Raw genomic sequence first — 27,834 nt, 5'->3', positions numbered from 1 at the left:
GTAAAGGTGATGTCTACGGGAACAATAGACTCACTTTAGGGACTGTTGGTGTTTATATGTCATCTGAACTGTGAGTACACGATTTGTGGCCATCTAGATCACATAGTGACATCATTCAGCCACTGGACATTGAAGTTTGCAGTTTGAGAAAGAAGTGCAGACTAGAAATACATAAAAGAGCACCATCTATCAATAACATAATATAACGAACTTCATGAGTAACTAATGTCAAAGATAAAAAACACCTTGATTTTTTAGAATGTTTTATAATGTGGGTACACTCCAGATCACAGCACTTTCATGGTGTCAGCTTCTATGTTGGGTGCTGGAGATATTAGGGGAGAGAGGAGTACAAACTGAACATGATCCATCAGTTGACCTTTAGACTGCTAATGCCTACATGAAAGCATCACTTGTCTCTCATATGAGAGAGCCTTAAAAATACACTAGCCATCTATGGGAAGCTGGTAGTTACAGCTAATCTGAAGAATACTACACATTGAAGCTTTTCCTCCAGTAATACTTATACAAGCCCCAAGAAAAGGGGCAAAAATGTAAGGTATGTCTTTTACCATATAAGATGAAAATTTCCAGAATATCTTTTAGTCAAAGTATCCTTTGTACTAGGGAATATAGACAGAGCCTAACCCAGATTCACCTACACCTGGCCATAACATCAACACCAACACTGACATGAATCCTAGCCTTAAACCTAATATAACTCAGTTAAAGTGAGTTCTGACTCCCAACGTTAATGACAAATCTAACCATAGCCCTATTTTTAAACCTAAATTCAGCATGAACTCTAACTCTAGCTCCTTTGTTGTTCACCAAATCTAACCTTAACCCTATTACTGACATTTTAGCTATTAACCTAATAGGTGGGAATGTTATTTGGATATTTACTAACTAGATAAAACAAAAAGTAGACTTTCAGATTCAATAAGTAATTTCAAAGCAGGTTTTCATCACACAGTCATTAACAAGATATCACTGGCTACCCTGGTGTTTCCGGTGGAGACAACCAAAGGTATAATTTCATTCCTCAGTGTCTACAAGACACACTTGATTTTCCCCTCTGACTTCAGTAGGCGTGGCCAAGGAAGAATTGCTATAAAATTTTAGGGAATATTTCTAAGAGGCAAGATTTAAGTGGAGAAAATACTTTCATATATTGCTTTCACAGAGTGTAGGCTAATCTTAATTTCTGACTTTAAAATTAAACTCCCCAAAGAGCAAGGTTTTTCTATTCCTAGAGCCTTCCAGAAAGCTGGGGTCACAAGCTTTTCTATTTATATTTAAATCCAAATGTGACCCCACTTAGATCTTGCCACCTAGAATGTATCTAAATTATACTTGTGGTCATTAAGGTGGTGGGTGGCCTTGGGCTCTGGGGTTTATAAGCATAAAATAAGGTAACTCACGGTACTACACCTAGAAACTCATAGCCAAGCTGAGCAAGAAAAATGATTAACACAATAAGACAAGAGAGAATGTGATGAGACAGATAAAATTCAAATTCATGTTTAGAAGATCATGAGAACATAAATGCTCTTAAGTGCTACAGTGTGTGGAATAGACCCAGATATTGAAATGACTCAAAATTACAGATATTAATGAATACAGTAGATAATATTTTGTCTCTTCTGTATAACATTGGAAACTTACCAAAACTTCATAACATATATTTGTTCCTTCCCAGGCTCTTACGAGGGTGCATAGGGAATAATATTTGCATATGCAGAAGGAACCTTGATAGAATTTCCTATTCACCCCCTAATCCCCTAGCAAGAATGGTAAAGATTTGGACTCAAGTTGCACAATTTTGGATGTCACAGAAACTCATTCTGTTTTACAAAATAGATAAGCATGAACTATGACCTAGAGGACTGAGCAAAACTTAAGAGGTAAGATCAGTTTGGAACACGATGGGAGTAAGAGGAAGGCAGGATCTGGGCATGGGATTGCAGACAGATGGACATCACGGACACACATTAAAACCACTGCAGATGTGGCACTTTGAGTGTCAGCACAGGTGATGATATTTCATCTGAAGCCTCACAGAAAAGTCAGCAGTGTTTTGACAGAGGGAATGAACTGATTAATGAAAGATAGATCTATAGTGGTGAGCAGGGAAGACGAGAAAGCAAGTCCCAGAGGCCAGCTGGGTGACTGTCAGGCGTGCTATCAAGGAAGACTCTGGAATGTGGTGGTAGAACTTAGTATACAATTGAAATAAATGGACGTACAGAACAATGGTTAAGAGGGTAGAGTAGTGTTTGTACGAGGGGTGAAGGAAGTGGAAAATGACAGAATTCCACGTTTTTAATAACTAGATGGATGCAGGCAGATTGTGTGCTCTTTCTGGGTTTCCCAGGAAGGAGAATGACATCACCCTTGTGCAGAGGATGTAGAAACCTGGTGCAGACATGACACTATGGCATGAATCCATCACTCTTAATGAATGAAAGCAATTTTAAATGACACATCCAAGAGTATATGAGCAGCACAGAAACTCCATGACTTTTTATTTGTTTGTTTATTTATTTCAAATGACATAAAGTTGGGTTGGCAGGAAAGTGGGATGAATATGGGAGGAGTTGAGGAAGGGGTGAGTATGATCAAAATACAATATATGAAATTCTTAAAGAACTAATAAAATAAATAAATATTCACAATAACCATGTGAATGAAGCCAAAGACTGGCTAGAAGGAGTTATCTTGGTGCTTACCTGACTAGTTTATATTATTTTGTACTTTGTATTATTCTGAAACTTCCAGACTTTTCATAATGAGCCTTTATTTAACTGTTATAATGATAAAATATTTAGGAATGACTTTTAGTATTCAAAGTCTTTAGATGTGCTATGTTTCAAAGTAAATATCCCATAATGAACAAAGAGGGTATATCCCTCCTACACTGGTCTTAGACAGTAAGAGTTGAATGGAATGGTTTCTAAGAAACAGCAAGCAGGAGAGGTGACCTTCATAGGAGATAGAGAATACAGCTACAGAAGACAAATGCAGCAATAGCAGAGCAGAGATATAGCCTTAACTGACTGGGACCTGCGTCCTCATCAGAGGCAGGCTGACCTTTGGGAGCTGTTTACATCCCACATAAACACAGAACCAACTCCGGAAGCAGATAAAAAGACAGTTATGTCCTAGTTGCAAACAATACCTCACAAAATACACCAGGAGCTTTGCTAACCTTTGGGAGAGCTCTCATTGCCATCAGGACTGTGAAACACTAATGCATGTGCAATACTGAACAAACCCAAACTCATCCATCCAGGCGCACTACAAAAATATCTCTGTGGAATTAATTTAGTGAATTTATACTTAATGAAATATAATGTTTCTAAGAAATAAATTCGCATGGTTGCCTTTGGAAAAAATAATAACTGAAAGTCAAAATTATGAATATCTTAGAATATTGATATTCAGTCATGACAATGTCTGTTTTCCTGCTTGGTGAGCCGCTAACAGAACACAAAGCCACCACTCATCTGAGGGAATGGAGCTGTAAAACTACCACCGGACTCCGGGATTTCTACCTCGCATGACCTTGCACTGTACCACTTGAAGCGAAAACCATGGTAACTATCTCTGGCAGATGAGTTCCCGACAAGTGAAGCCTTCCTTTCCGTGCAGCCTTGATTTCACTTATTTTCAAGCTGCTCAAAAGTTCAGGAAATTTTCCTCAAATTATTTTTTACCGCCCGACACACACAAAAATTAGCCTTGCTCTTTGTTTTTTTGGTGCCTTCCTTCTCAATGTAACACACCTCCAGGAAACCCCCTAAAATAACCAAATCTAGACAGAGTCAAGATGCGACTCTTGGCTTTTCTTTTGGGGGCTGCTTGTTAGTAGACTTTCCATATGCCTGTCTGTGCCTGTCACCTTGGCCATGTTCACATTCGAAAGGAAATAATGAGACAGGTGATAGTGGTAGTGCCCAAACTCCTTGTTAGCCAGTGTCCATGATTCCTGCTGGCTCTTTTAGGTCCTGAGTAAGCAGAACCATATAGGGGTGGAGGATTTCCCCCAGTTATGAGATTGTTTTTCCCCATTGGGGCTGTCAAAACAAACACAGTAAGATTGCCTGCTTATCTCTCCACACAGGAAGCCAGCAGCATTTGGAAAACAAAACCTCACATGCTGGTTGTAAAGTTTTAATAGATGTACTTTAGGCTATGTTTGCATCTTTAAAATATCAGAGGTGGAGGGGAAGCAATGCTGGGAGGAACTTTTGGCCTTATTTATAGAAAAGAAATAAACTTACACGAGGTTTTCTACTCCAGCTCTCACACAGCACATTTTAACTGGAATGACGGGCCAAACAAACTGCAACTTACCACACCGTATGTAATCAGTGTGACATCGGGACCTCCATAAGAGGCCACTGTTTGTCTAAGTTTAGCTAACCCGTGCACTTCCTGTAGTGTGCTTTAGCTGTCGGAGCCAAAGGGTCCAATTATCCTCTGGCAAGCTTTGGAATCTTCTTTCTCACTCTCTACAGAGATGTCTCTTTCTGTACTCATTACTTCTGGATTGAAAAACTTGTTCAATTGATAAATTTATACAAGCAGACAGCAAGGAGAGTCAGCTCCATCTATCTGAAAAAAGAAAGTAAAAGAGTTCCTGAAGCCTTTTGTGGATGACAGTTTCTACTTGCTTGATTACATGTACATTTCATACAATTTGTGTGACAAGTGAGCCAAGACGGTATGTTTTTCATCTATGACTTGGTGTGCAGGAGAGGAGGAAGATGACGAAGCAAAGAATCTGAAGATTTTGAGGAGAGAAGGGACCAGGGTTTCACTGTGTTTTGGAGTCTGCTGAAATAAACAGCTATTCATGAATTTTGAATTTTAAATTCCAGGCACAACCTGAAATCCAAAGAGGATCTTCTGAGAGGACCTAATGAACTCCAGCCTGGTAAGTCCTGCTTCAGAATATCACTCTCTGTGGCAGGCCACTAGCAAGAATGTAATTTAGGGGATGGGGAGTGTTGGAGTCCTGAGAATTTCTGTCTTTGCCATGTCCAGGATTTTGCAGAATTAAGAATTTTCACATACTGGGATAGGAGCTTGGGGACTTCTTAACAAGACTGTTTTGGTGCATGTTTTCCTTCAAAGAATCAGAAAAATACTGACTTTGTCAACCTCATCCTACCCTGGCATAAAAATCAAATTGTCAGTGGCATGGCAAGGTTAAGAAGGTTGGTGATATGCAAATTATGCCTTTTTTTTCAGTATACTCTTAGATGTTGAGTGTTGGTATCTAGAGGTGTCATGGACACATGCTGAGGGCATTGTATATGTGTTCATGTGTGTTTGTATATGTGAAAGTACATGCACACATGTGTATGGAGGCAAGAAGACTACCTTACATGTCATTCCTCAGGAGATGTCCATCTTATTTTTTTGAGACAGAAACTTGCACAGTAGGCTAGGTGGGTTGGCCAGCAAGCCCCAGGAATCCACCTGTCTGTATATCCCTAGGGCTGGAACTACTAACTTATGCCTCCACACTTGGCTTTTGTATATGGGTTCCTTGGATCAAACTCAGGCCCACAAGCCTGTAAAGCAAACACTTCACTTATTGAGATATCTCTCCAGCCTTGAGGGATGATATTTTCATTAGAAATTTAAGTGTTTTTGTCAAGAAATGTAGATATACTAATAAATTAGATAGCATAGAAATTTAGCTTTTTTGCTTTTTGTTTGATAAGAGTGCTTGTGTTAAAGAGATAAAATCATCTGAAAAACATTAAGTTGGTGACACATCAATTATGAGGAAAATTATAAATGATAGAAATATTAGACTAAGACACCACATATATTTTTAACTGGGTATTTAAACTTCAGAAAAGTAGAACTGCAAACAAAAACAAAATAAAATGACAACAAACCACAAAGAACCGTTTTCCTTTTACTTATCTTTAATTCTCTTTAGTTTTATAGTCAAATCCACCATTTTTTAAAATGTCCTTTGCCCTCATATTATCAATTGAGAAATATCTAAATGTGAAATTGCTGCAGTTTATTAGATACCAAAAAGAAACTTGTTAACTAGACATATCAAGAACCCAGTCTCCATATGGATCAGTTGCCAACAACACTAAATGCCACTATTCTCTTGGAAGATGAGCAACCACACAAAATAACATAAGTTTATAAATAATTAGGAAAAAATCATGTGAAATCATGCAACCTTGTATGCTTGTTCCTAAGGAGAATAAATGCTGTGATTCATACAATGAATAGCAAAGGCTAGAAATTGTGTGGGATGTAGACATAATGCCAGCCTAATAAGTAGCCACGGTGAGGTAAGTGGACAGGACAGGAAAGTGGATCACATGTAGGCTAGCAGGGTTGGGAGTGTGTGGTATACATTTTGTGGTGGTGATAGTACTAGATTCTTGTAGCATCAAGAGCTATTATTTCTGCCAATTGAGATAGGGAAGGGAGGGAACTTCCTTGGCCTCATCAGGGAACCCTTTGTCCCCCAAAAGAAGGAACTAAAACTCTCAGTATGGGATCCTAAGGAAGCCAGAGCAACCCAAGGGGAGGTCTTTGGAATTCTAAAGGGTCCATTCTTGAATGGGCCTAATGAAACATGAGGATTCCATTCAATTTTGTGTTGAATTTCTAGTTAAAAATGAATATCAGTGGGAAGGGACTTATGTAAGTGGAAGAGAGGAGCCTTCACACTAAAACTGCTTCTGAAGCCAGGGCTTCTATCCAACATGTGCCCCCCCCTGGCTCTGATGTTCATGGTGGCTTTCTGGAAGGTATCTGTGTGGAGATGGAAGAGGACAGAGGCTTCCTCCTCTTTGTAAACAGATGTGGGTCAGCTAGGGAGACACAAAAATACGACTGTCAGGTTAGTCTTGGTGACTGAGCATCTTGACTGTGAGAGGAATGGAGGTTTGTTGGGATGACTGTGAGTTGGCAAAATGTAAACACAAGTGTGGAATCAGCATCTAGGTGCAATGGATTATTGGAAAGGAGAGAGTGGGTGATAGAGTACTGAAGATGAGAGAAGAAGGGAGGTTGGCTGCCAGAAGTGAAGAAGACACCAAGGGAGCCAGAAACAGGTTGACAGGAAGGACTTGTGATGCTCTGAACTGGTTCTGCTGACAGAGTGTGAGTGTATTCTAGGTGGACAAACCGTGGTCATGGTGCCCAAATGGTAGTACAACAGAATGGCCAAACAATTAGAGAAATGGTTAGGAAATACCAGATTTAGCTTACGTGCCATCTAACTTCTTATACTCATCTCCTAACTGTTAGGTCCTTTGCCTTGATCCTAGCAAAAGGTTTCTGCACCCCAATAAGCCTCTCTGCTGATGTAGCAATCCAAATCAGATCAAATCAAACTGAGTTAGAAACAGGCCAGGATTAATGGATAAAATGCTCCTGGATGATTTTCCAGCCCCCCAGAGAGGAGACAGAAAAGAAAACCACATGTCTATTTTCTGGGGGTGGGGCAGTTTAAATACCCTGTGGGAGTGGTCTTGAAGATCACATGGAGGGCTTTCTGAGATGAGGCAAGGATTGGGGCTGTGGGGACTTGGGGTGAAACTTCCACCAGAACACAGAGATACCCACCCAATGTTGTACTGATAGCTTTCAATGTCAACTGAGCACAGCCCAGAATCTCTTAGTAAGAGTGTTAATGTGGAGTTATGTAGACCAGCTTGGCCTCTGTGATGCCTGTGGGGAATTGTCTTGTTAATTGATGTTTGGAGATCCAGCCATTCCCCAAGGCAGGGAATCCCAAACTGTAAGAGAGAAGAAAAGTACCTGAGAGTAGTAAGGATATATAAATTATCTCTTTAGTCTTGACTATGGATGTGGTAAGACTAGCTGCTGGAATTCCTGTCACTATTTCCCTGAAATGACTCACTATAATGTGGAAACGTAAGCCAAATAACCGCACCCCACACCAGAATAGGAAGGGAGTCACTGCAAAGTTGCCAGATGTTCATCCCCAAGTTTGTCATGTTACTGGAGTCAGGGTCAGAAACCTGTGTCCCCAGCAGCTATAATACGCTGGGCTTGGCCACACATCCGTCCCTGATAGACTAATTGAAAGGGCCAAATTAATGGTGAAAAACAGATGAAGGAGGTTAATTAAGTGTAGGTGCATTGGGAAAGGGTCAAAAATATTCAGAGACAGGCACAGCCTCCACGTACCCTCCCCCTGTCCATCTGCCCACCAACCTTTCAGGTCCCTAAATTAGGACAAAAGGAAGACAAGAGGTGTGCAAATTAAGCAGCCATCACTGAAGGCCATTGCCTGGGCTCCTGACTTTCCTGCAGGGTGGTTTGATAAACCCTTGCCATCCCGTGAAATCCCTTTCTTGGAGACAAGTTTCAGGCTTACCCAGGTGTCTGTCTTTTCCTTCTCCCAGCATGAAAATCAGGGGTGAAATTCCAACCAACTAGGGTGCCTTGTTTCAATAGTCCAGACAGCCAGTCTCTTTAGAATGCCCTTATTCCCTCCAGGCAGGCTGGTCACAGTCTGTTGCAGGGTTTCTCTGAGCTGATTCTATGATCTCAAACATATTCTTTTGGGTACCTCAGCTGGACTCCATTCTGGTGGATGCTGATTTTCCTTGTGGTCATCTTCAATGTCTCCTTTCCCCTCCACTCCTTTGACTAAGGCCTGTTCTGAATTCTTTCTGAAGTAGGGCCCCTGGAATCAGACTTAGGGAAACATTTGTAAAGGTTTTACAAATGAGACATCCTGCTCTTATTTATGAACCATTCACTGACCTAGGCGAGGAGTTTGCATCTGTACCCAGCCATTGACAGAAGGTGATGTACTCCAGATACCATCCTTCTCTTTCTCACTTGCTCTGTGGTACAGACTACCATGTTAAGGCTGTGGTGTTTCCTTGGGCCTACTAGTGCTCCTCTCATACTTGCCTTGTGGTGGTGTGAAGCATCTCCCCTCCTTTCCCAGGACAGGGTGAGGGAAGTAGGGAACCTCAGCTTTGTAAATATCTGGAATCTATTATTTTTCCGTCTTTGAGAAAAAAACTAAAACAAAACCAGCCAGCCACATCCTAAAAGCCAGTAAAAAGAAAGAAAAACAAAACAAACAAAACAAAACCCTACTAAAGAGAAAGAAGACATGCCCATCAAATATAATAAAATGTGCTAAAATGCCACAAGATTTCACAGGAACACTCTGTCATTTCAATAGTGAATCCAATATTGAATGTAGGTGAGCATGCAAGCATATTCCTACTGGCATATGGATCTGTGTGTGTGTGCATTGGGGGCCTGACATTGAAAACAGGAATTTTCCTTAAATCACAATCTGCCTTGTTTATTGAGACTGGGCTTCTCACTGAGCCAGGAACTCACTGATTTGACTAGACTGCCTTGACCAGCAAGGGTCTTCCAGGCTCTGTCTTCCCAAAGCTAGGATCACAGGCTAAGCTCAAGAATAGTTTATCCATTGATGGTTTCTGATACTTAAAGGATCAAATAGAATCAAGGTCTCCAAAACTTCTTCAAAGCCAGGTTTTCTTTAGATAAATTTGATTGGCTTACTAAGCTTAAAGGGAATTTCATAGAAAAAGATGAAATTGGAATATTGTTAAATACTTAGAAATGGACTTTTAATGAGTTCCTATAAAACCTTTGCATATGTAGTTAGTAGAAGTAAGATAATATCCTCATTTAAATTAAAACATTTTGCAAAATGAAAAACACTTTTAAAAATGAATTAGATTTAATTTTGATGTGTGGAGTTTCTATCCATTGACTTACCTGACATTTCCTTTCAAGGCAAGGCTTAAAAAATCTGATGAAGGTCTGAGATGCTGTTTCCAATCTTCTACTTAAACCTTGTTTGCTTTTGATAACCGTCTTAATCTTTCCCTGCCTGTCTTTCTTGTTTTTCCTTCTTGTTTGTATGCTTGCATTTGTTAGTTAGTTAGTTAGTTAGTTAGTTAGTTAGTTAGTTAGTTAGTTAGTTAGTTTTTGAAAACAGGGTCTCAATATGTAGTCCCAGCTAGCCTGGAAATCACAGCCACCACCCTCCCTCAGCTTTCTGAGTTCTGGGATTTGTAGTTACTCTTAAGCCACCACACCTGGCTCTCTTTCTGTTGCTGTAACTTAATGCCTTTGATTTGGAAATTAATGAACAGGGTTAATTTGTTTTGTGTACTTTCAAGAGCATGTTGTTGGCATCCAGTGAGGGCCTTCTTAGGGCTGCTTCTGGTGTCAAGCCATATTGGAGAGCTGTGAGCTAGAAGGCAGTGAGAGCAGGCCATTAGAGCAAAGACCCTAACATAGTACCCCATGGATCCACATGTCCCTCCCACAGACCTGCATTGCCTACACTGGTAGGTAAGTTTCAGAACACTTGAGCTTTAGCGGAACACATTAAAATCATAACTGTGACATTGTATTCTTACTAAATGTTTTCATTTATACTGTCTTGATTTTTCCTTAAACTTATCTCACTAATTAAATAAAGGTTAGCTAGGTAACTCAGTCTTCACATCTCACTGTATCAAAGAAGACTATAAGAAACCCAGATTAAAGCACAAATGTATTAAATGTAACCAATAAATGACTAATAGTCAGAGTAAGAGGGTAGCAAAAGGCTTGAGATCTAAAGCAATAAACTTTCTGGCCAAGCCCAACTCTTCTGTACACAAAATATTTATCTCCCACATAATATGTAATCTTAAGAAATATCTTAGAAGTATTAAGACAATAAACTTGAACTCTAGTTCATACAATAGTAGATAAACCTGGGCAGTTGAGTTCTATCATGTCTTTCTCTGTACCACACTAGGTTGGTTATGCAAGAGCTAATGCATACTCTGCCTGTCACATATATTTAGAAATTAATGACAAGCTGAAGTGTGACTAAATGTGTATCCAAGTTTGAGGCATTGCCCTTGACCTGGTGACAGCTTTGCTATTGGAAACCTAGTCAAAATTTTACACATTTGTAGATTGAAACTTTTCTGACAACCAACCCTTTAAAAGAGTGAGTACATTCTAAGGGATTGTCAGGTCAGTGTTGACGTGTAAGTTATTTCCTCATTCCCAGTGAAACCATAGTTTCTTAGCGCCTGCTGTGTTGCGGGACTGTGCTGGCAGCAGTCAGAAAGCAGCCTATATATGACCTGGTGTCCCCCAGAGACTTCGGTTTCCTTGAGTGCTCCATTGAGTCTGGGATAGTTTTCCTCTTGCCTTGGCAGAAACCAGAGCCTCCAGAGAGCTGTCTCTGCAGCCTTTGTGGCAGTCAGGCAGGTCAGAGGCACATGAGGTGGGGTTATGAGAGGGTTTCTCAACAGCTCTGACAAGACGAGTCCCACACAGAAGGTAATCATTACCTTCCCTCAGGCTGAGGCTACTTTTGTCCCCCAAAGAGAGCAATTAATACAACCATATTTTATGTTCAGAGCTAAGGTCCTGATACACTGTGGTTTTTCTTTTAGACACAATTGATGATGCCAATAAATGTAACTCCTGCTTGAGCGTCTCTTTTCTTCTTATTTTAAAGTGCCATTTGGTTGGAGGTGCAATGATGAGAGGATGCTGATTAAAACAATGGAGGTTCATATTTCTCCTCTGAGCTTTGCTCCCTGTGCACCCCGTGGAAACCATTGTCTTCCATTCCCTTCTCTACTAGGTCCTGGCAGGAAATGTGGCTTTCCAGAGTACTCAGAAGGAAGCAGTTGCGGTCTTCATGTGAAATGTCCCCTTTTGGCTCCTGTGTTTGAACACTTTGTCTGTAGCTGCCAGTACTGTTTTGGAAGTTGGAACCTTTAGGAGGCAGAGTCTTAATGGAGGTAGAGGATCTTTGCAAAGGGGCTTTAAGGTTTAAACTGATACTACTTCCTAGGCACTGTTGGCTTCCTGACTTTGGAATCAATATGACAAGGTGCCTCACACAGTTGTCACCATGGAGCCACTGCCTTCCCCACAATGCAGACTGTAATCTGCTTGGACTTTAAACCCAAATAAACCTTCCTTCTTGTAAGTTGTTCCTTGCTAGACGTTCTGTCATAACAGATGACTAGTATGGAAACTATGTTTTCTTTCTGCCTTAGTTTCCCTCTTTTCTACCATATTCGTATTCATTCTTTGCTTCTTTCTTGTCTTAGGGACATTATTTTTTTTCTAAAGCCATTTTTTCCATTGGTTTTCTGATTTTTTTGATCTTTCTGATGCTCCATCTTGTCTGGTATTTGTCTCATTAATTTTATCCTCTCCTTCGCTCCTTCCAGCCTCCTTGTAGTCACACACACATTATCTTAGTAAAAGAAGAAAGTGGCTTTTTATGATGAAGTCCTTAATCATTCTTTTTAAATGGGTCAGGACACAAGAGAACTTCTTAAGAAGGCCTGAGGAATCTTGAGCAATTCCCATCTCTTGGTCCTTTAAATGAACTCATATTGAACATTAGACCACACTGAGCTACTGAGCTATCCAATGCTTGTGAGCCTCTGTGACCCAGTTTCTCCCTAGAGGACGGCGGCACATTCTGCTCCAATGAAGTCACTGAGGAAAACATTTTGAGGTATAAATTTTATGCTCATTATAAGATACCCTATAACTCCTCTTTGCCACATCTTTGAGGAAAAGCCCAGGGTGTCACTGTGGGAAAACTTCTGCTTCTCTGAGTGTTCCCTCACAAATTTCCCCAAAGCTAGACAACTCGTTCTCCTGTTTCTGTGTGCAGACTGCAGTCTCCTAGTCATCTCTCACATCAGCAGTCTTTCTTCCTCTTCTCTTCCCTTTCCTTCCTGTTCGTGGAACTGGTTTCCTAGAAACTGCTCATAACCCCTTAAAAATGTACTTTCTGCTCTCTTCCAAATTCAAAAAGACACTCATGCAAATACTGAACAGGAAAAGGGGAAACTTATGAAATAAGATAAGAGACATAGCAAGAGCCTGAGGGGGAGTCCAGAAAGTTCCAGAAACCCTGGAAGTCACCACAGTTTCCAAAGTCTAGAAGAAAAGAAATCTCAAACCCCAGCTAACGGGTTTAACGTTTTAAATCTTCTTTCATTTTTTACTGATTACATTCCTTGGTAAACAAAGTTTACTCCCAGTTCTCATTAAAAGCCCAACAAACCGTGCATTTTTTAAGAGGAAGTAAACATACTGGTTACGTCAGCCCCAAATGGCCCCTGCCTTTCCATTTAGTAGATTCGACTTGTAGAGAAATAGGGACATACCTATTAATCTTTGAAGTAGCTGTTTCATCACACTCTGTGTTGTCAGAGGGGTATTCCTGGACTCCAACTTCTTCTGTACCTCTGTGTTTCTAGATTGTTGTTAGCACTGGCCTGAACTGGTTTAAAATGGAAGTACCTTGGTTGGGAAGGGTTGACTATATTCAGGATACTGTGTATTGTTTATTCTTTCCTTCGGTCTCCCAAATATTTCTATCACTTATATGCAAACAAAAATTCCTTGTCTGTTCCTCTGTATTTGGTTTTGTTTCTCATTTATTTTTTCAAGTTAAAGCACTTACTGGTTATTGTGAAAGCCACATTGCCCCAGCTGACCAGATGACTCTGGCATATGAAACAATGGCCCATTCCACCTTAGGAATAGTCTACAATGCCAACGGTGTAGACGTGGCGTCTTTTTCTCAGGATCTACTGTTTTTTTCAGGAGTTAAAAGGCAAACGGTGATGAGCTGAACTAAAGATTTATTGTTTTCAGTGCTGACGACTATAGTAGGCTCAACATGATTCGAGTGGTTGGATAGCAGACCTGAGAGCACAAATGTGACCCTCAGTGGTTTCTTCTTACTTAATTTATCCAGCTCATACTGTAATCAGTCGTAAATAACAAGTTCGTTCCTGGAAGTTTGCCTTTGTCAGGATTGCCTGGAAGGTGTGTTAATATGCATGTTGCTGGGCCTTCCTTCCAGTTTCTCAAAAAGCCATGATCTAGGAAAGCCCAGGATTTGCGTTTACCAATCTCCCAGGTGCTGCTGCTGAGAGAGCAGATAGTGCTTTGAGGAACTACTAATTACAGCCCGGTACTGTGATGTAAAATCAGCTTCTAATTTTACTCCACATTGTGCAAGAGAAACAGAAAGACTACTCTGGGAATTTGCAATTTTGATGAAGAACACATTGGGGAAGATGTTATTTTTAAGAAACCTAACATCTACGCTCTTAAGCTTCAAAGGATAGCACAGTGCCAAACAGTCAAGCTTGGGCTGCTCAGAGGTAATCTCCAACCAACTTTGCTTTTGCTGATGGACCAATTCAGTCGTGAGTTAGGCTGTTCTTCAGGCTGAAGATGTTCTATACAAAACCTGTTGAGTCAGCAGACCTGCTGTAAGGTCCATTGGAATGGTCTGTGCAACCGCCTGAATTTAATTAGCTGTCATCCACACAGCTCAAAGGGTTGATGCTCTATGTCCTTCAGCACCCAAAGCACAAGACAGGTGGCATCTTCCTTTGAAACTTTTACCTCTAGAACTGAAAAATCAACCAGGATCCCTGAATTTTTTCTTTGAATTATTATTATTATTATTATTATTATTATTATTATTCAAAGAAAAAGATGCAAATAGTTTAGAGCATGGTTTTTACTTCCCCCTTTATCTGTTAGGTATGTATGAGTTTGAAGCATCCTTAAGGTGTTTGCCTTTTCTTTTAATTTTTTCCATATGATGTCACATCTATCTGTAAAGAACACAAAGAGACAAATGATCAACGAGCTGTCACAAGCACAAGGTCAAACCCTACAAAAATAAATAACAAGGGCTGAGGTGGTCCCGTGGGGGAAAGTATTAGTATACAAGTGTGAGCACCTGAGTTTGGATCCCTAGAGTTCTTATAAACCTGGGCACAATACTGTATCTGTAAGCATAGTGTTTCTACTACAAGGAAGGAGAAGGAAGGAGAATAGCAGGAGCTCAAAGGCCAGCAAGCCTGAGGTATCTAATGGCAAACAGGAGACCCTGTCTTAAACAAGGAAGAAGGCTAGGACAACACCCAAAGCTGTCCTTAGTTAAGCACACCCACATTCACACCCACAGGCAAGTACGTACACATATAAACATACACTCATCATGTGCATGTCGAGGACAGAGACAGAGACAGAGAAATAGACTGCTGCAGAGTCACTGTGCTTGGACAAGTGGGCGTGGCTATGGAAGACAGTCCAACAGAGAGGTGGAGTATAAAGCAGAAGGAAGATGAGCCACGCATCACATAGGGAAGAGGAACGTGAAAGACTTTCTGTGGCGCTTGCTGTGCGAGCTGGTGAAGAACAGTGGGGCTAGTTTGAATATTAAACACACAGCAGCAGAAGTGCCCACAGAGTATTTTTTTTTCTTCCAAACCTCCGATGTCACGAAGTATGACATACACACCCAAAGGCTGCAGAATCATTGCTGCTTAGCCCAGGTTTCAGGAGGACAATCGGGCCCAGCAAACAAGTCAGGAAATGAAAACTTGGTGAGAGAAATGAACCATGTTCTGTATGGTTCTGGTTGTCTGTTGCTTTCTTTCTTGGCTACATTGCCTGGGTTCTTTCTCTTGGATTTCCAAGTGGAAATGGGGCACAAAGTAGATATTGCCATTGGGAAGGAAGTAGGGAGCACTGAGGAGTCTTGTTTACATTGGCTTCGTTCTTCATTTTCATCTGATTTTTTAAACGATCCTTTTCTATAAAAGTGTCTATAAAACTTCATCTGAGGAACCTTGCTGTCTTCATAACTTGACCAGAATAGATCTGTTCTCAATTAGGTTTTCCAGGTTATTCAGTCTCTGTGCTGTCTCTCCATCCCTCCCTCCTTTCCTCTCCTCCTTTTTCTCCCTCCCTTCCTCCTTCCCTTTCTCTCTCACTCTCTCTCCCCTCCCTCCCTCCCAGCTCTCCCTCACTCTCCTCCTTCCCTCTCCTCCCTCTCTCCCTCCATTCCTCTCTCTACCCTCTTTCCTGTCTCTGTAATTAGCTTTAAATGCCCACTTGACCCAACATAGTCTCACCTAGAGAGTCTCAGTGAGTTATTGTCTACATTGGGTTGTCCGGGTCATCTTCACTGATTTAATCGATGTGGGGGGACCCAGCGCATGGTGAGCAGCCATTCCCACAGCAGATAATTTTGAACTGTATGTGTGAACAAGTCAAGCTGATCATGCAGCCTGTGAGCATGTATTCATCCATTTCTGTCTGCTCTTAACTGTGGACCTGATGTGCCAGCTGTTTGAAGTTACTGCCTTCACTTTCCCAGAATTATGGCTATCACTTGGAATTGTGGGTAACATAAACCCCTTCTTCCCAAAAGTCCATCTTCTGTCTGGGTATTTTATTTTAGCAGCAAACATGATACTCTTCCCATCTCTTTTCCTTTTCTTTTTTTGAAGGGGGAAGGGTTTACTCAACTGTGAATGCTCAAATAACATAACTTTTCCTACTGCCCTCTCTGAAATATGGCAAAAGATGAATGCTCTACCAACACTACAGGCAAAAACTAGTAAGAAAATGTGATTTTAAACATTATTGTCATTTTTTGACTATGAATACTCTCCATGATGATAGGGGATATAAGATTTTGTGTCATATTTTTAGTAGATACTAAATTATTAATCATCCCTTCTGCCAATTTAATATTGTAAAAACTGACAATGTGTTTTCACACTTGTCCTCAATTCAATGGTTTATTATATATGTTTATTAAAACCAGAATTTCTTGTGCTGACAAAAGGGTAAATTATTTTTTCTTGTAAGTTTGTAAGGCATTTAAAATTATATATATATATATATATATATATATATATGTGTGTGTGTGTATACAGATATATATATATATATATATAATATATATATATATATATATAAACAATTAACATCCTTTTAAAGTATGTAGACTGAAGACTGGGAAACAAAACAAATAGAAAACAGATTAGGTATAAATTATTAACAAGCTATTAGTGAATAGGTAATATTAACCTTGATGTAGAAAATACAAGATAAAGAATCATCTTTCTTTCTTAAGACTGCATATTTGGAGTCCTGTAAATATCTCCTGAAGAATCCAGCTGGTCTTGACACACTACACAGCCTTGTCCTGGATGGACATCATGTCTAACACTGAATCTGAAATGTGATGACTCAGGAGATTGAACAGGCATGCAGTTCTATCCTGTTCTGGAAATGGCCTGAGTGAACACCATGAGGGAAGACACTTCTCCAGAGACCCTGCATGGTGTGTGATCCATGATGCACTCCCAGGGCAGTTCAGACTCATGGAATGTGGTAGTGAACCCTTCACACCTATGCAGGAAAGGGACTCTAATTTACACACGGAGTTTCATAGCTCTGTGGCAAAGACCCTAAAGAACCTGCCATTCCAGATGGTGACAAATGACACAGTAGAACTCAGCACTGGCTTCACAGGAGCTGTTATAGAGAAGCCATGTCAGGTGAGGACACAGGCACTGGGGTCTTTGGGGTCCAGCCTCTGGGATCCTGCCAACCTGGCTTGGGGTCTACCTGTTGTGCCAGCCTTTCTCAATAATGACTGCACTTTTCCTGACCTTAAGTAGAGTGTGTTAGAATGAGACAGAATGTCAGTGATACATCAAACCATGATTTCCAATAGAAAGAAAAATGAGAGGAGTGTGAAATACTGAGCCTGTTTTTCTGTTTGGAAGGAAGACCACATAAAGCCACTGAACTACATATTGATTGAGTTAAATGCACCTTCTTATCCACAAGCTCATTTATGTTCATTGGTTTGATGATTCCTTCAGAAGAATAGCCTTTTGTAGATATCCCCTTGTTTTCCCTTTGGAGTTTGAGATAGGCAACAGGGAGACAGCCTGGTGGTAAGGGTTCAGAAATAGGATACCTGAGAAAGGCTAAAACTTTAGACTTGCACGATACTTTTACTTATCAATGATGCAGATTACAGTAGAAATACGGAGGATGGGAAGGGAAAGTGCAGATTTTGTTTCAGTGTGGTGTTATTAGGGAATGCATGAGCAAAAGCTGAGATGCCTGGTGTTCACCACAAAGTCACAATATGTAGACAACAGAGGCTTTTCTCTTGCCTGTGAACTTCAGGGAATGTAAAATTTCACCAAGTGAGGGAAGTCTCATTTTGATGGATGCACTATTTATTTAAGGGGGGGTGAAAATCCTCTGAAATCACTGTTTTGGGGGACTCCCTTAAGCTTTGTGTGCTAGCTTTGTGCCTCCCTGGCTTAATACACCCTCTTAGTGAGTTAAACTAATAGGGGAAAGAGAAGTGATCTCTGAGGAGTGATAGAAAGCCAGGGTCTCAGAGCAGAGGCCAGGGAAGCCAGACTGTGCTGGTTTTTAATTTGTATTGGAGACATGTAAAGTTTAATTATGTCAAGAATAAGCAACTCACAGAATCTTTGGAAATGTAAGAGAAATCCTATACTTTCAAAAATGTGACTAGGACATGGAAACTTTGCTTTAGTTAGTATGAGTAGTAGTTTCAATGATGGCTCCCCAAAGATATGCCACATCCTAATCAACAGAATCTCTCTCTCTCTCTCTCTCTCTCTCTCTCTCTCTCTCTCTCTCTCTCTCGTGTGTGTGTGTGTGTGTGTGTGTGTGTGTGTGTGTGTGTGTATTCTTGTGTATGCATGATCAGAGGCTACAGGACAGCCTGAGGTGTCATCCTCAGGAACACCATCCACCTCCTTTGAAACAGTGTCTTTCACTGGCCTGGAGCATCATCAGATGTTCTAGGTCTCCCGGCTGGCAAGTTCACCCTGACTTGAACCAATTGTAATACGTCTTTTTTTATTGGTTTTGTTTTTTTTCTGGAGAACCCTGACTCTGCTCTCTCTGACTTAGAATACCTTCTACCCACACCCAGCTGGCAGGCTATTGATGATATTCACATTCTCGGTGCAGAGCAGTGCTGATGAGGATTAGTTCAGTGCTGTGGCTGCCAACAAAAGGGAGAAACAAAAGCAGGCTGAGTGTATGGAAAGACTAGAGCTGATGGAGACATTTTTGTGTAGAAGGTAGATTTTGAAGTATTTTTCTTAGGTTCAAATGAAAATATGCCTGGAAGTCGTTTAATGGCTATAAAGTTTCCGTAATGGCATCAACTTATATTTAGATTAAGATCTACTGTATGGCACACAGCATGATGATACTACATGGGCAATAATTGTATATAGTTGACTTATGCAATATTTGCATGCTAGGTACTATGATAAATATGTTACACTGAATATTTCCTTTTTAAACATTAGATAAGGATGCAGTAATATGCACCGTTTCATACAAGGGAGTCCAAATACATATCCAGTGGATGTCAGAATGACTACCAGCTGCTCAAATGGGGCTCCATGGATTAAGTACTCTGGCCTGCCACAATGAATTCCACACATTCCACACAATCCCAGTTGTTGTTAGAGCTAGAATGGCCTTGTGGTCAAGCCAAAGTCACTCACATACAAAGAAAACAGGTCCCTGACTGCCACAGTAAGCACTGCTTCTGTCTTCTTAGAAGGAGAGAAGCCCAGTTTTGTTAGGTTCTTCCAACAGCCTACTCTTAATTTTCCACTGCCCTTTACCCCGGGCCAGACCTGGGCAGGAAGTTAAACACAAAGGTAAACTCAGAAGGTCATAGACTAAATAAACATCAATCTGCCCAGGGAAGGAGTCAGAGACACTTAACTTTCTGCTGGAAGGAAATTCTACTCTCTGTATCTTGGTGAGCTTTTTTGTGGAGGAGGTAAGGTGCCTGTCTTCATGTTCTCACAAATCCAGGGGTGCCATGGGAGGAGGAGACAAAAACACAAGTGATAAAAAATGAAAAACTGATAATCATCACAGCAAGGCAGGAAGCAGCTCCCACCCTGAGCCTGTGTTAGGTGGAAATAGGTCAAGGTCAACATGAGGAGTGGGCTGTAGAAGAATCTGATTCCATGTCTTCTCCTGGGTTGGCTCTTGCCATTGGCTAGCTATAGATGAATATTTGGGCTGGTTTATGGGTCTCTAGACAAAAGTGAAGAGTTTGCACTTTCATGGCTTAGCTTTGATTGGGGTCCCTTAGGGTCCACCATTCTGTGTCTCTCAAATTGAAGTACCCAATGAAGCACTGAACCCCAAGGAACTAGAGATGGCCGATTTCCCAACATCCAAAGGAGACAGAAAACGGAGCCTGACATTGTAAATAGCGAACAGGTCAGCAATGGGCAGACCTCTACACAGCTTTGTTACCAATCTCCCATGGCTACCAGGGAGCAGTACAACAGACTAGCAGCAAGAAAGGAATCTTAATTCCTCAAAGAACTTTAGGTTACACATCTGGGAGACCTGGGGGTTGGGCTATAATCTCTGTCAGACTGCCTTAAAACTGTCTTGTGGCCATTGCAGATGAAATAGCTTCTCTAGCCTCTGCTTTCTCACTGTTAAAAGGATGTACTTGTGAAAAATGACCTCCTTGCACATTCTCTGAAACCAGAGGGTAAGGCTCAATAGTACAGTCTTGATTCCCAGAGCCTAACGCTGTGTCACTATGGGTTCCAAGTCTTGACTGCTGCTGGTGTCCTTCAAGCACAGAGCAGGGAGCATCAGCTCCAGAGCATCAGGGTGTTGTCCACATGGCTGGGCACCTGGGATTCTGAGAAGTCTGTGATAGGCAGGACATTACTGGCTTACCTCATGCCATGGCACACACCACTCATAAAGCAGGATATTATTGTTCTCAAAACCCCTTTCACCTTAGAGCTCCTAGGAGACTCAACACAACTAATACATAAGAGTAGACTTAGCCAAGAAGTGGCAGCATGAGCCTTTAATCCCAGCACTCACTCCAGTTGTAAGCTGGAGACGGAGATATGAATTGGAGGCCAGCCTACTCTAGTTACACAGAGCAACCCTGTTTTTAAAAACCAATTTAAAAAATAAGAGAAGGCTTGTTAGATTCAATTTGTTACCCCTGCCTCATCTTTCTTTGTAACTCAATATTCTTCACTGTATAGTGTGAAAATTCACTGGTTTTCAATGGGACATTCAGCTTTTCCTGAAGATGACCATATTTTAATTAAGGACTTCAAATAATTGAAATATTTGGCTGATGGTGTTTGTGTTATTATATTAGTGAAGAAGTATGTCCTCCTAATTTGTCACTGGGTAGATAGTAATGCATTTACCACATGAACAAATTACTTGGAGAAGACAGTCAGCACATGACTGGGCCTCTTTTTGGTCCACAGAACACACAGAAAGAAGTTCCTAGGGACACTGTGATAATACTGTTTTCTCAGTTCTGAGTAAAGCTGCTACTTGCACCTCCTTGGGGAGATTTTCATAGGCCAACAGAGTTCCTCAGAAGTTGTCACTAATTACGTTTGACTTCATCTACTTCATGTGCTTTCATTTACATTGCTTTGTAACAATCTAAGGTATTCTCCATTTTCCTAGAAAATGCTCACCACAATTATGAAAGACAGCTGTAACATCCCTTCCTGACAAGGACTAAGAATTCTTCTGAATGTGTATATCCCAACTGGGTTACAAATTCTTCTGGGATTATATTGCATCATCTCCCATGAATTTTTCATACTCTTCCGGGAATCATTTCCAAGAAATCTACACTGAGACAAATGTGCTGCCTGTCCACAGCAGCATCATGTCCTGGTTGGCTTTGTTCTGTTGATGTGGTCATACAGAGTCTGGGTTGGTTCTGGAGTCCCTTTCCTTGACACTTTGAAAGTACATATTTCACATTTTCTCACTGAAAGATGGTTCTCTTTATCAACCATAGTGAGGGACAGAGAAGGTGAAACATCTGGAGAAATAGTAGTCACTTTTCTCACTGCTGTGGTCAAATAGCCAGAACAAGCAAATTGAGGAAGGAGAGATTTACCTTGGCTCCCAGTGTCAGGTGAGTTAGCCCATCATGGCAGGAAAGGCATTGTGATTGACGTAGCTTATGCTGGTGGAAACTTACGGTGTTTTTCTTTTATTTCTTAGCAGATCAGGAAGCAGATAACTCAGGTGGGAACCAGAAGTGAATATCACCTTTAATGTCTTCCCCATGAACCCACTTCTGCTAGGTGCACACCATGGTATCAGAGACCTCACAGCCTCTCCAAAACACCAGCACCAACAACCACATGTGTGAGCCTGTCAGAGACATTTCATACTCAAACAATACACAGAAAAGGCATTCAATTAAGATATGAGATATTAGAATAAGACAGAAAAGGCCAAGTTTCCATTATAATACAGCTGCCCCCGGGGTAGAAAGCAAGACCATAGAAGGCTATGGTAACATGCCTCCTCCACTCTGAAAGACATTCCTGAATATGGAGAATCAAAACATGCCCACACATGGTACACCCACTGCCATACATGGAACACCTTGGCATAGAAGGGGAACTGATATGTGGGACATAGCCTGGAATGTTGCTTAAGGATTAACATAGAGAGAAATCTGGTACTTCACACTGATTGGATCTTCCATGACTCTGGGGACAGTCTTGACAATGTGTTTATATAGTGAAATGTTCTTGTAAAATACATTGTAAAAATATTTACAAAATTCTAAGTACTTTTGGTTGAGGCCTCTGTCTCTAGTCCCTCCCTTCCCCATCCCTCTTCTCTCATGTTTAAGCATGCTCAGACTGTAATGAAAGCTCTGTGACTTCATATGAGGGATAATATGACTGGGTTTAAATGGGTTATTGAAGAAGTTTATAGCTATTTGTGTAAGGCTAGGTAATTATTCTCTCATTGGAGACAAAATTCCAAAAATCTTCTTGTTCTGTCACCTGTTCTTCTTGCTGTGATGGTTAGGTATAGAGTCCAAAGTGACGCACTATAATAAGGATGTGTTCTACAGAGCTGCCCTGGTATGGCTAGATGGTGCAGAATAAACTTGGTAGAGGCGCAAACTCCTGAATGGGAAATCTTTGCTGTTATCCAACATGTAAACTGATTGATAACTCCATATGAATTCACCTGGTCAAGATGGAAGCATTGAGGTAAGGAGGTAATTCAGTGAAAAAACATTTGCCTAGTGTGCACCAGGCCCTGAGTTTAATTGCTGGCACAGCCACCACTCCACCAACCCATCCCTACCCAAGACAGGAGTGAAGAGAAGAGTTTTGTTGAGAATAGATTGAAGAGGGGCTAGAGAAATGGACCAACTTGCTGCACAAGCATAAGGACCAGAGCTCGTATCTAGCATCTCATGCATGCCTAAAACCCAGTGCTGAGGGGAGTATAGCTAGAAGGGTCATTGAGACTTGCTGGCTGCCAGCCTAGCTGCCAAACACAAACTTGAGGTTCAGCGGGGACCTTGCCTCAAAAGGAATAAGGCCGACAGAGGAGGATACGGAGACTGCTCTGGGCTCTGAGCACACATGCAGGCAAGCATATAGGAACACACACACATGTACACATACACCACACAAACATTTATCACACTGACACAAAATACATATACACAAAGACACACAAAAGAGAATAGATGAAAGCAAATCTCATCTGTTTAAAGTAACAGAAACACTGCATAGCATCTTTGTTGATAGGAATGGGTGGGGTGAATGGTCAGACTTTGTGTGTGATGCTAGACACAAACCTACCCCAATGCTAGAGGGTTCTGCCTATGCAAAAATGTATACACTTGTTGGATTTTAGCATTCTCATGGGTCTCAGGCTATTTTGATACAGTTTATTCTGTAAGTGTACTATATATAGTCTGCTGGCTCCAGAGGAAGGAACTTGGAAAACAGTCATTGACACAATGATCTAGGGATAAAAAGTGTGGCTTTAGATGGGTAGAATTTAGACTTTAGGTATCGTCCTAAGGGAATGGAGATTAAAACCACAGGGAATGAAGCACACTGGTATAGCATGAGTAATAAAAACCCAGAGAAAGATATTGGGGTTAGAGCTGAAGATCAAGAAGCAATGCAGCCAGCCACTAGAGAGTTCTCACCTCCACCAACGCTCAGACGGGAAGGAAGAGGTGTTCCTGTCCTTAGACTGCATCTCCAGACTGCATCTGTCTCCACTGAACCTCAGACTGCACAGAACTCTGTCTCCTCCCACCTTATGTTCCTCTCTAGTGCTGAGATTAAAGGAGTGGGATCTCTGCCTGCTGAGATCACCTTTGTGTGAGCTCTGCTTCTTTTAGACTGCATCAATTTAGTGTAGCTCAGGGTGGCTTGAGCTAATAGAGATCCATCTGCCTCTGTCTCCCAAGTGCTGGGATTAAAGTTGTGTGCCTGGCCTCTATGGATAGCTAGTGTGACTAGCTTTGCACTCTGATCATCAGGCAAGCTTTATTTGTTATATCATAAACAAGGTATCGCCACACATTGGAATGAGCAACTTTCATGTAACTAAAAGTTGACTGTCTTATCCTGAGTTCCAGATTTTGAACATTTTAAACATTTTTATCTATTAATTATTTATTACTCACGTACTTAATCCACTCCCTACACAGCCTTCATTATCCTAACACAGTTTATTCTCCTCAGTAGACCACAAAGAGTACATGCATTTTACCCTTGTTTTTTCTGTACTCTTAAATTACTCACAACCAAAGCCTTGCATCCATAGATTTAATGTCATTCGTCTGATTTAAATAATAAAGTCTGGAAGCATTAGTGTGGCCATTAAGCTAGCGTTGACTGGTACACCATTGTCTGAGCTGCTGAGAAACAGACAGAGTTGCTTGCTCTGACCTCTCTTGAATTAATAGCACAACCAGAGACTGGCTTGGGTCTTGACCCTAAGGCACCCCACCTCCACACAGCACTACTCAGTCCCTCATGCGCGCTGCAGAGACATTAGGTTTGCAGGTAGCATGGAAGTCACAGAGGACACTGGTGAAGAACTTTCCTGCTACAGTGCTACTAAGTTATAGTCATTGGCCCACACTGAACAGAAATAATGCAAGGCCCCTGCCATGTGTGTAATTCACACTGCCCCCATGTAATTCTCGCATGTACCCTGTGTTTCCCCCAAATTTATCTTGCGGAAACAGGAGAGACAAAATAACATACTAGGGAATAGCAGAAGTAGGTGAGATCCCATTCAAGTACCGCGATGCATCAATAAGAGATTTAGTCTGAAAGTGCCACATACTGTCACCACAATGGTCAACTGAAGATGGCAAGTGTGTCTGTTATGGAAAAGCACCTGATCTGGGAACTTACGTTGTCTTTAAAGTTCTAACTCCAAGGCAGGGCTTTTCGAGGAGGTGATTTTCATATTGGTGTGAAAGTGATCAACATTATGAGTGTATCTCTCAAGTCCTGATACCAAGATGCCTGGGTTCACAAGTTAGCACCATCAGTTGTCAGTCATGTCATCCTGGGCATATTTAACCATTCTTGGCTCTATTCTCTTCAGGTTTTATCTAAAGATTTTAATAATATCCACATAATAATAATGCCATATTAGAGGCTGGGAAGGAACAGAGCCGAATCTGTCTGTGGTCCCCATCTAAGAGAACACATCTCTTATAACTGCAGAGTTGAGTCAACCTCTAACTTCTCCATATCTCTAAAGGGATGTTTTTTCATGTAGCCATGATGTAATGTAAAGAACCATTTTTGATTGTTAAAAATCTGATACTACCATGATCATAGATTGAATATCCCTTTTCTGACAAGCTTGGAACTCACCACAGTGTTCCAAATTACATGGTTTTAGCGAATTTGAAGATTTGCATATACGTTGTGAGATACCTTAGTGAGGGGACCCAAGTATAAATATGAAATTCACTGATGTTTCATACAAACCTTACACACATAGCCTCAAGGCAGCATTATTCAATATTTTTAGTATGCCTTCATTTTAACGCTGACCTGTCATGAGAGATCAGAAATGGAATTTTTCTACTTGTGGCTCAGTAAGTTTTACATTTTGGTGCATTTTGAGTTTCCAGATTCAAAACTGTGTGTAGTTATAAAAACCCTTTGGAAATGTAAAACGGATGCTGATGATATTAATCTAGCATGGTCATCATAGTTAATGGTAGGGAGCAACATTATCTGAATATACATAATGACAGTGTCACCATGCACAACAGTGGCGTGGGGATTTCTTGCAAATTATTTCCCCAATGAAACCAGTCTGGATAGTGACTGATGGTTAGGTCACTGCAAACATTCTTTCCTTCTGCATCACTGGAAAAGTTACTTGAGCTGTCTGGCTGTCCAGATGTTTCTAATCAAGTTCAATGAAAAGTAAAGTCACGCTCTGAACAGAATCCAGAAGTCACTGTTCTTGCCCAGGATTGTGGTGGTGTTAGAATCCGCTTACCTCAATAGTGGCTGTGTTCCATTTCTGATGACCAACGAGCTAAGTGTCCTTAATCTTGTTAAGATGCTCTCTGTTTTCTCAGCCCCCTGTCGATTGTGTCTCCCTAGAGGAATGCTGCACCAAACCCCAGCATTTCGTGAAGTCTGGTGTTGTACATGGCTTAATATGATAACCAAGACTTCACTAACATTAGAGGCTCTGACACCCACCAGGGGTGATTCAAACACCAAGTTAGAAAACATTTCTGCAAGGCAGTCTGGCAGCTTTGTCAGATTTGACTTCAGATACAAATATCCAAAGTGAAATGTGGGGAAAACTTACTCTAACATATAGGAAAAGAATAAAACAGCTGTGCTCATGAGGGTTAGGAGAGGATTTTGTTAGTGTAAAGGCTCTAAAACTAGGCAAACCCTTCTGACTCCCCCAGCCATGGTGTCTCTGCACACATCATCCCACCTCTGAATGGCAGTGCAAAAGTCGCCACGAAGTAAATAAAGTGGCATGGTGGGGAATATTATGTCAAAATGAAGATGCTTAGGACATTTAGGCTCTTGGTGAGAAGACAGGAGTCTTAGAGGTCTGCCATTCTGCAACAGCAACAGCAGCAGTGGTATCTCAAACAGAATATTCTAGCAGGTGAAGCAGTCATTTCATATTTAGAGAGTGCACTGTATGTCCTTCACCTTGCTGGCATGTTCCTTTAGGCTGTGGTGCCTTTGCCTCTGTTTCTCATCTTTTTCACTCTGTTCAACAGTTCCAACCTTGCCTGAGCAGCACTTGCCTGAGAAACCTACTGTGCAGGTGGATAGAGTGTCTCCATCACTTTTGATGCACAAAGATTGAGAGATGGACAGAAATGGCAAGATGTCCTGTGTTCAAGCCTCTCTCTGTCACCCTGCCATGTGATTCTGAGCTGGTTACTTGACCTCTCCCAATCTGTTTCCTCAGGGATAGCAGAAATCTCAACTTCGTGGGAGATGGGGCTAAGTAAGCCTTCAGTGAATCACTAGTTTAAAGTGGTTGTGACCATGGTGGAAAAGTACAGGCTGCAGCATCTTGGTAAGAGTAAAATTCCCTACACTTCTTTGTAGTTAAGAGTTTAGATGCAAAGCAGAACTAAAAATCAGGTCCTTGCATTACTTGGTACAAGGAAAAGTGGCACCAATTCTTCAACTTGATTGAATTTGCTCTGGGTGTCCTTGTGAACTGACAGCTGCTACCTCCACCCCTCTTGCTCTGTAAAATACATCTATGTAGTTTACTCTAGCTTCACAAACTGGGTGTGGCCCAGTGATATAAATATCTCCTGAAAGGTGTTTAGGGTAACTTTTGTGTGTCTGCTCTCACTGCCACCTCCCACCCAGGACTTGCAGAGGGAGGGGCAAATGGCTTGTGTAGGTCCTCAGAGCCACATGTCCTCTGGCCCTCTGACTGGGAGACACTGCTTCTTCATTGCACTGGAGCCCCCAATCTGAACTTACACTCAGCTTTCCCAGTTGAAACAAGAGTTGTCACTTCCTGGCTATTGGCTTCAAT

General features: G+C 41.2%; 1 protein-coding gene and 1 long non-coding RNA gene across 7 annotated transcripts in view; one reads left to right on the top strand and one right to left on the bottom strand.

The window, feature by feature from the left end:
- The first annotated feature begins 4,179 nt into the window (after nucleotides 1-4,179).
- Nucleotides 4,180-27,834, top strand: part of Psd3 (pleckstrin and Sec7 domain containing 3) — a 520,985-nt gene continuing 497,330 nt past the window's right edge. The window contains exons 1-2 of one of the 6 annotated variants that reach the window (XM_035451484.1): nucleotides 4,181-4,729; nucleotides 4,887-4,942. Coding sequence is in view for 3 of the 6 variants with exons in the window: in XM_027388898.2 (XP_027244699.1) it covers nucleotides 4,928-4,942 (15 nt within the window). In the remaining 3 variants the exon portion in view is untranslated. Of the gene's footprint in view, nucleotides 4,943-27,834 lie in introns of all 6 variants that reach the window. The other 5 variants (XM_035451485.1, XM_027388898.2, XM_027388902.2 and 2 more) reach the window with 5 other exon arrangements.
- LOC118239548 overlaps nucleotides 14,579-27,834 on the bottom strand; it is a 35,596-nt gene continuing 22,340 nt past the window's right edge. Inside the window, exon 3 of the long non-coding RNA XR_004771960.1 lies at nucleotides 14,579-14,699. This is a non-coding gene — a long non-coding RNA (uncharacterized LOC118239548). The remainder of the gene's footprint in view (nucleotides 14,700-27,834) is intronic.

This window comes from Cricetulus griseus (genome assembly GCF_003668045.3).
Source record: "Cricetulus griseus strain 17A/GY chromosome 1 unlocalized genomic scaffold, alternate assembly CriGri-PICRH-1.0 chr1_0, whole genome shotgun sequence".
Classification (NCBI taxonomy): domain Eukaryota; kingdom Metazoa; phylum Chordata; class Mammalia; order Rodentia; family Cricetidae; genus Cricetulus; species Cricetulus griseus.
This window is presented reverse-complemented; position numbering and strand designations above follow the sequence as displayed.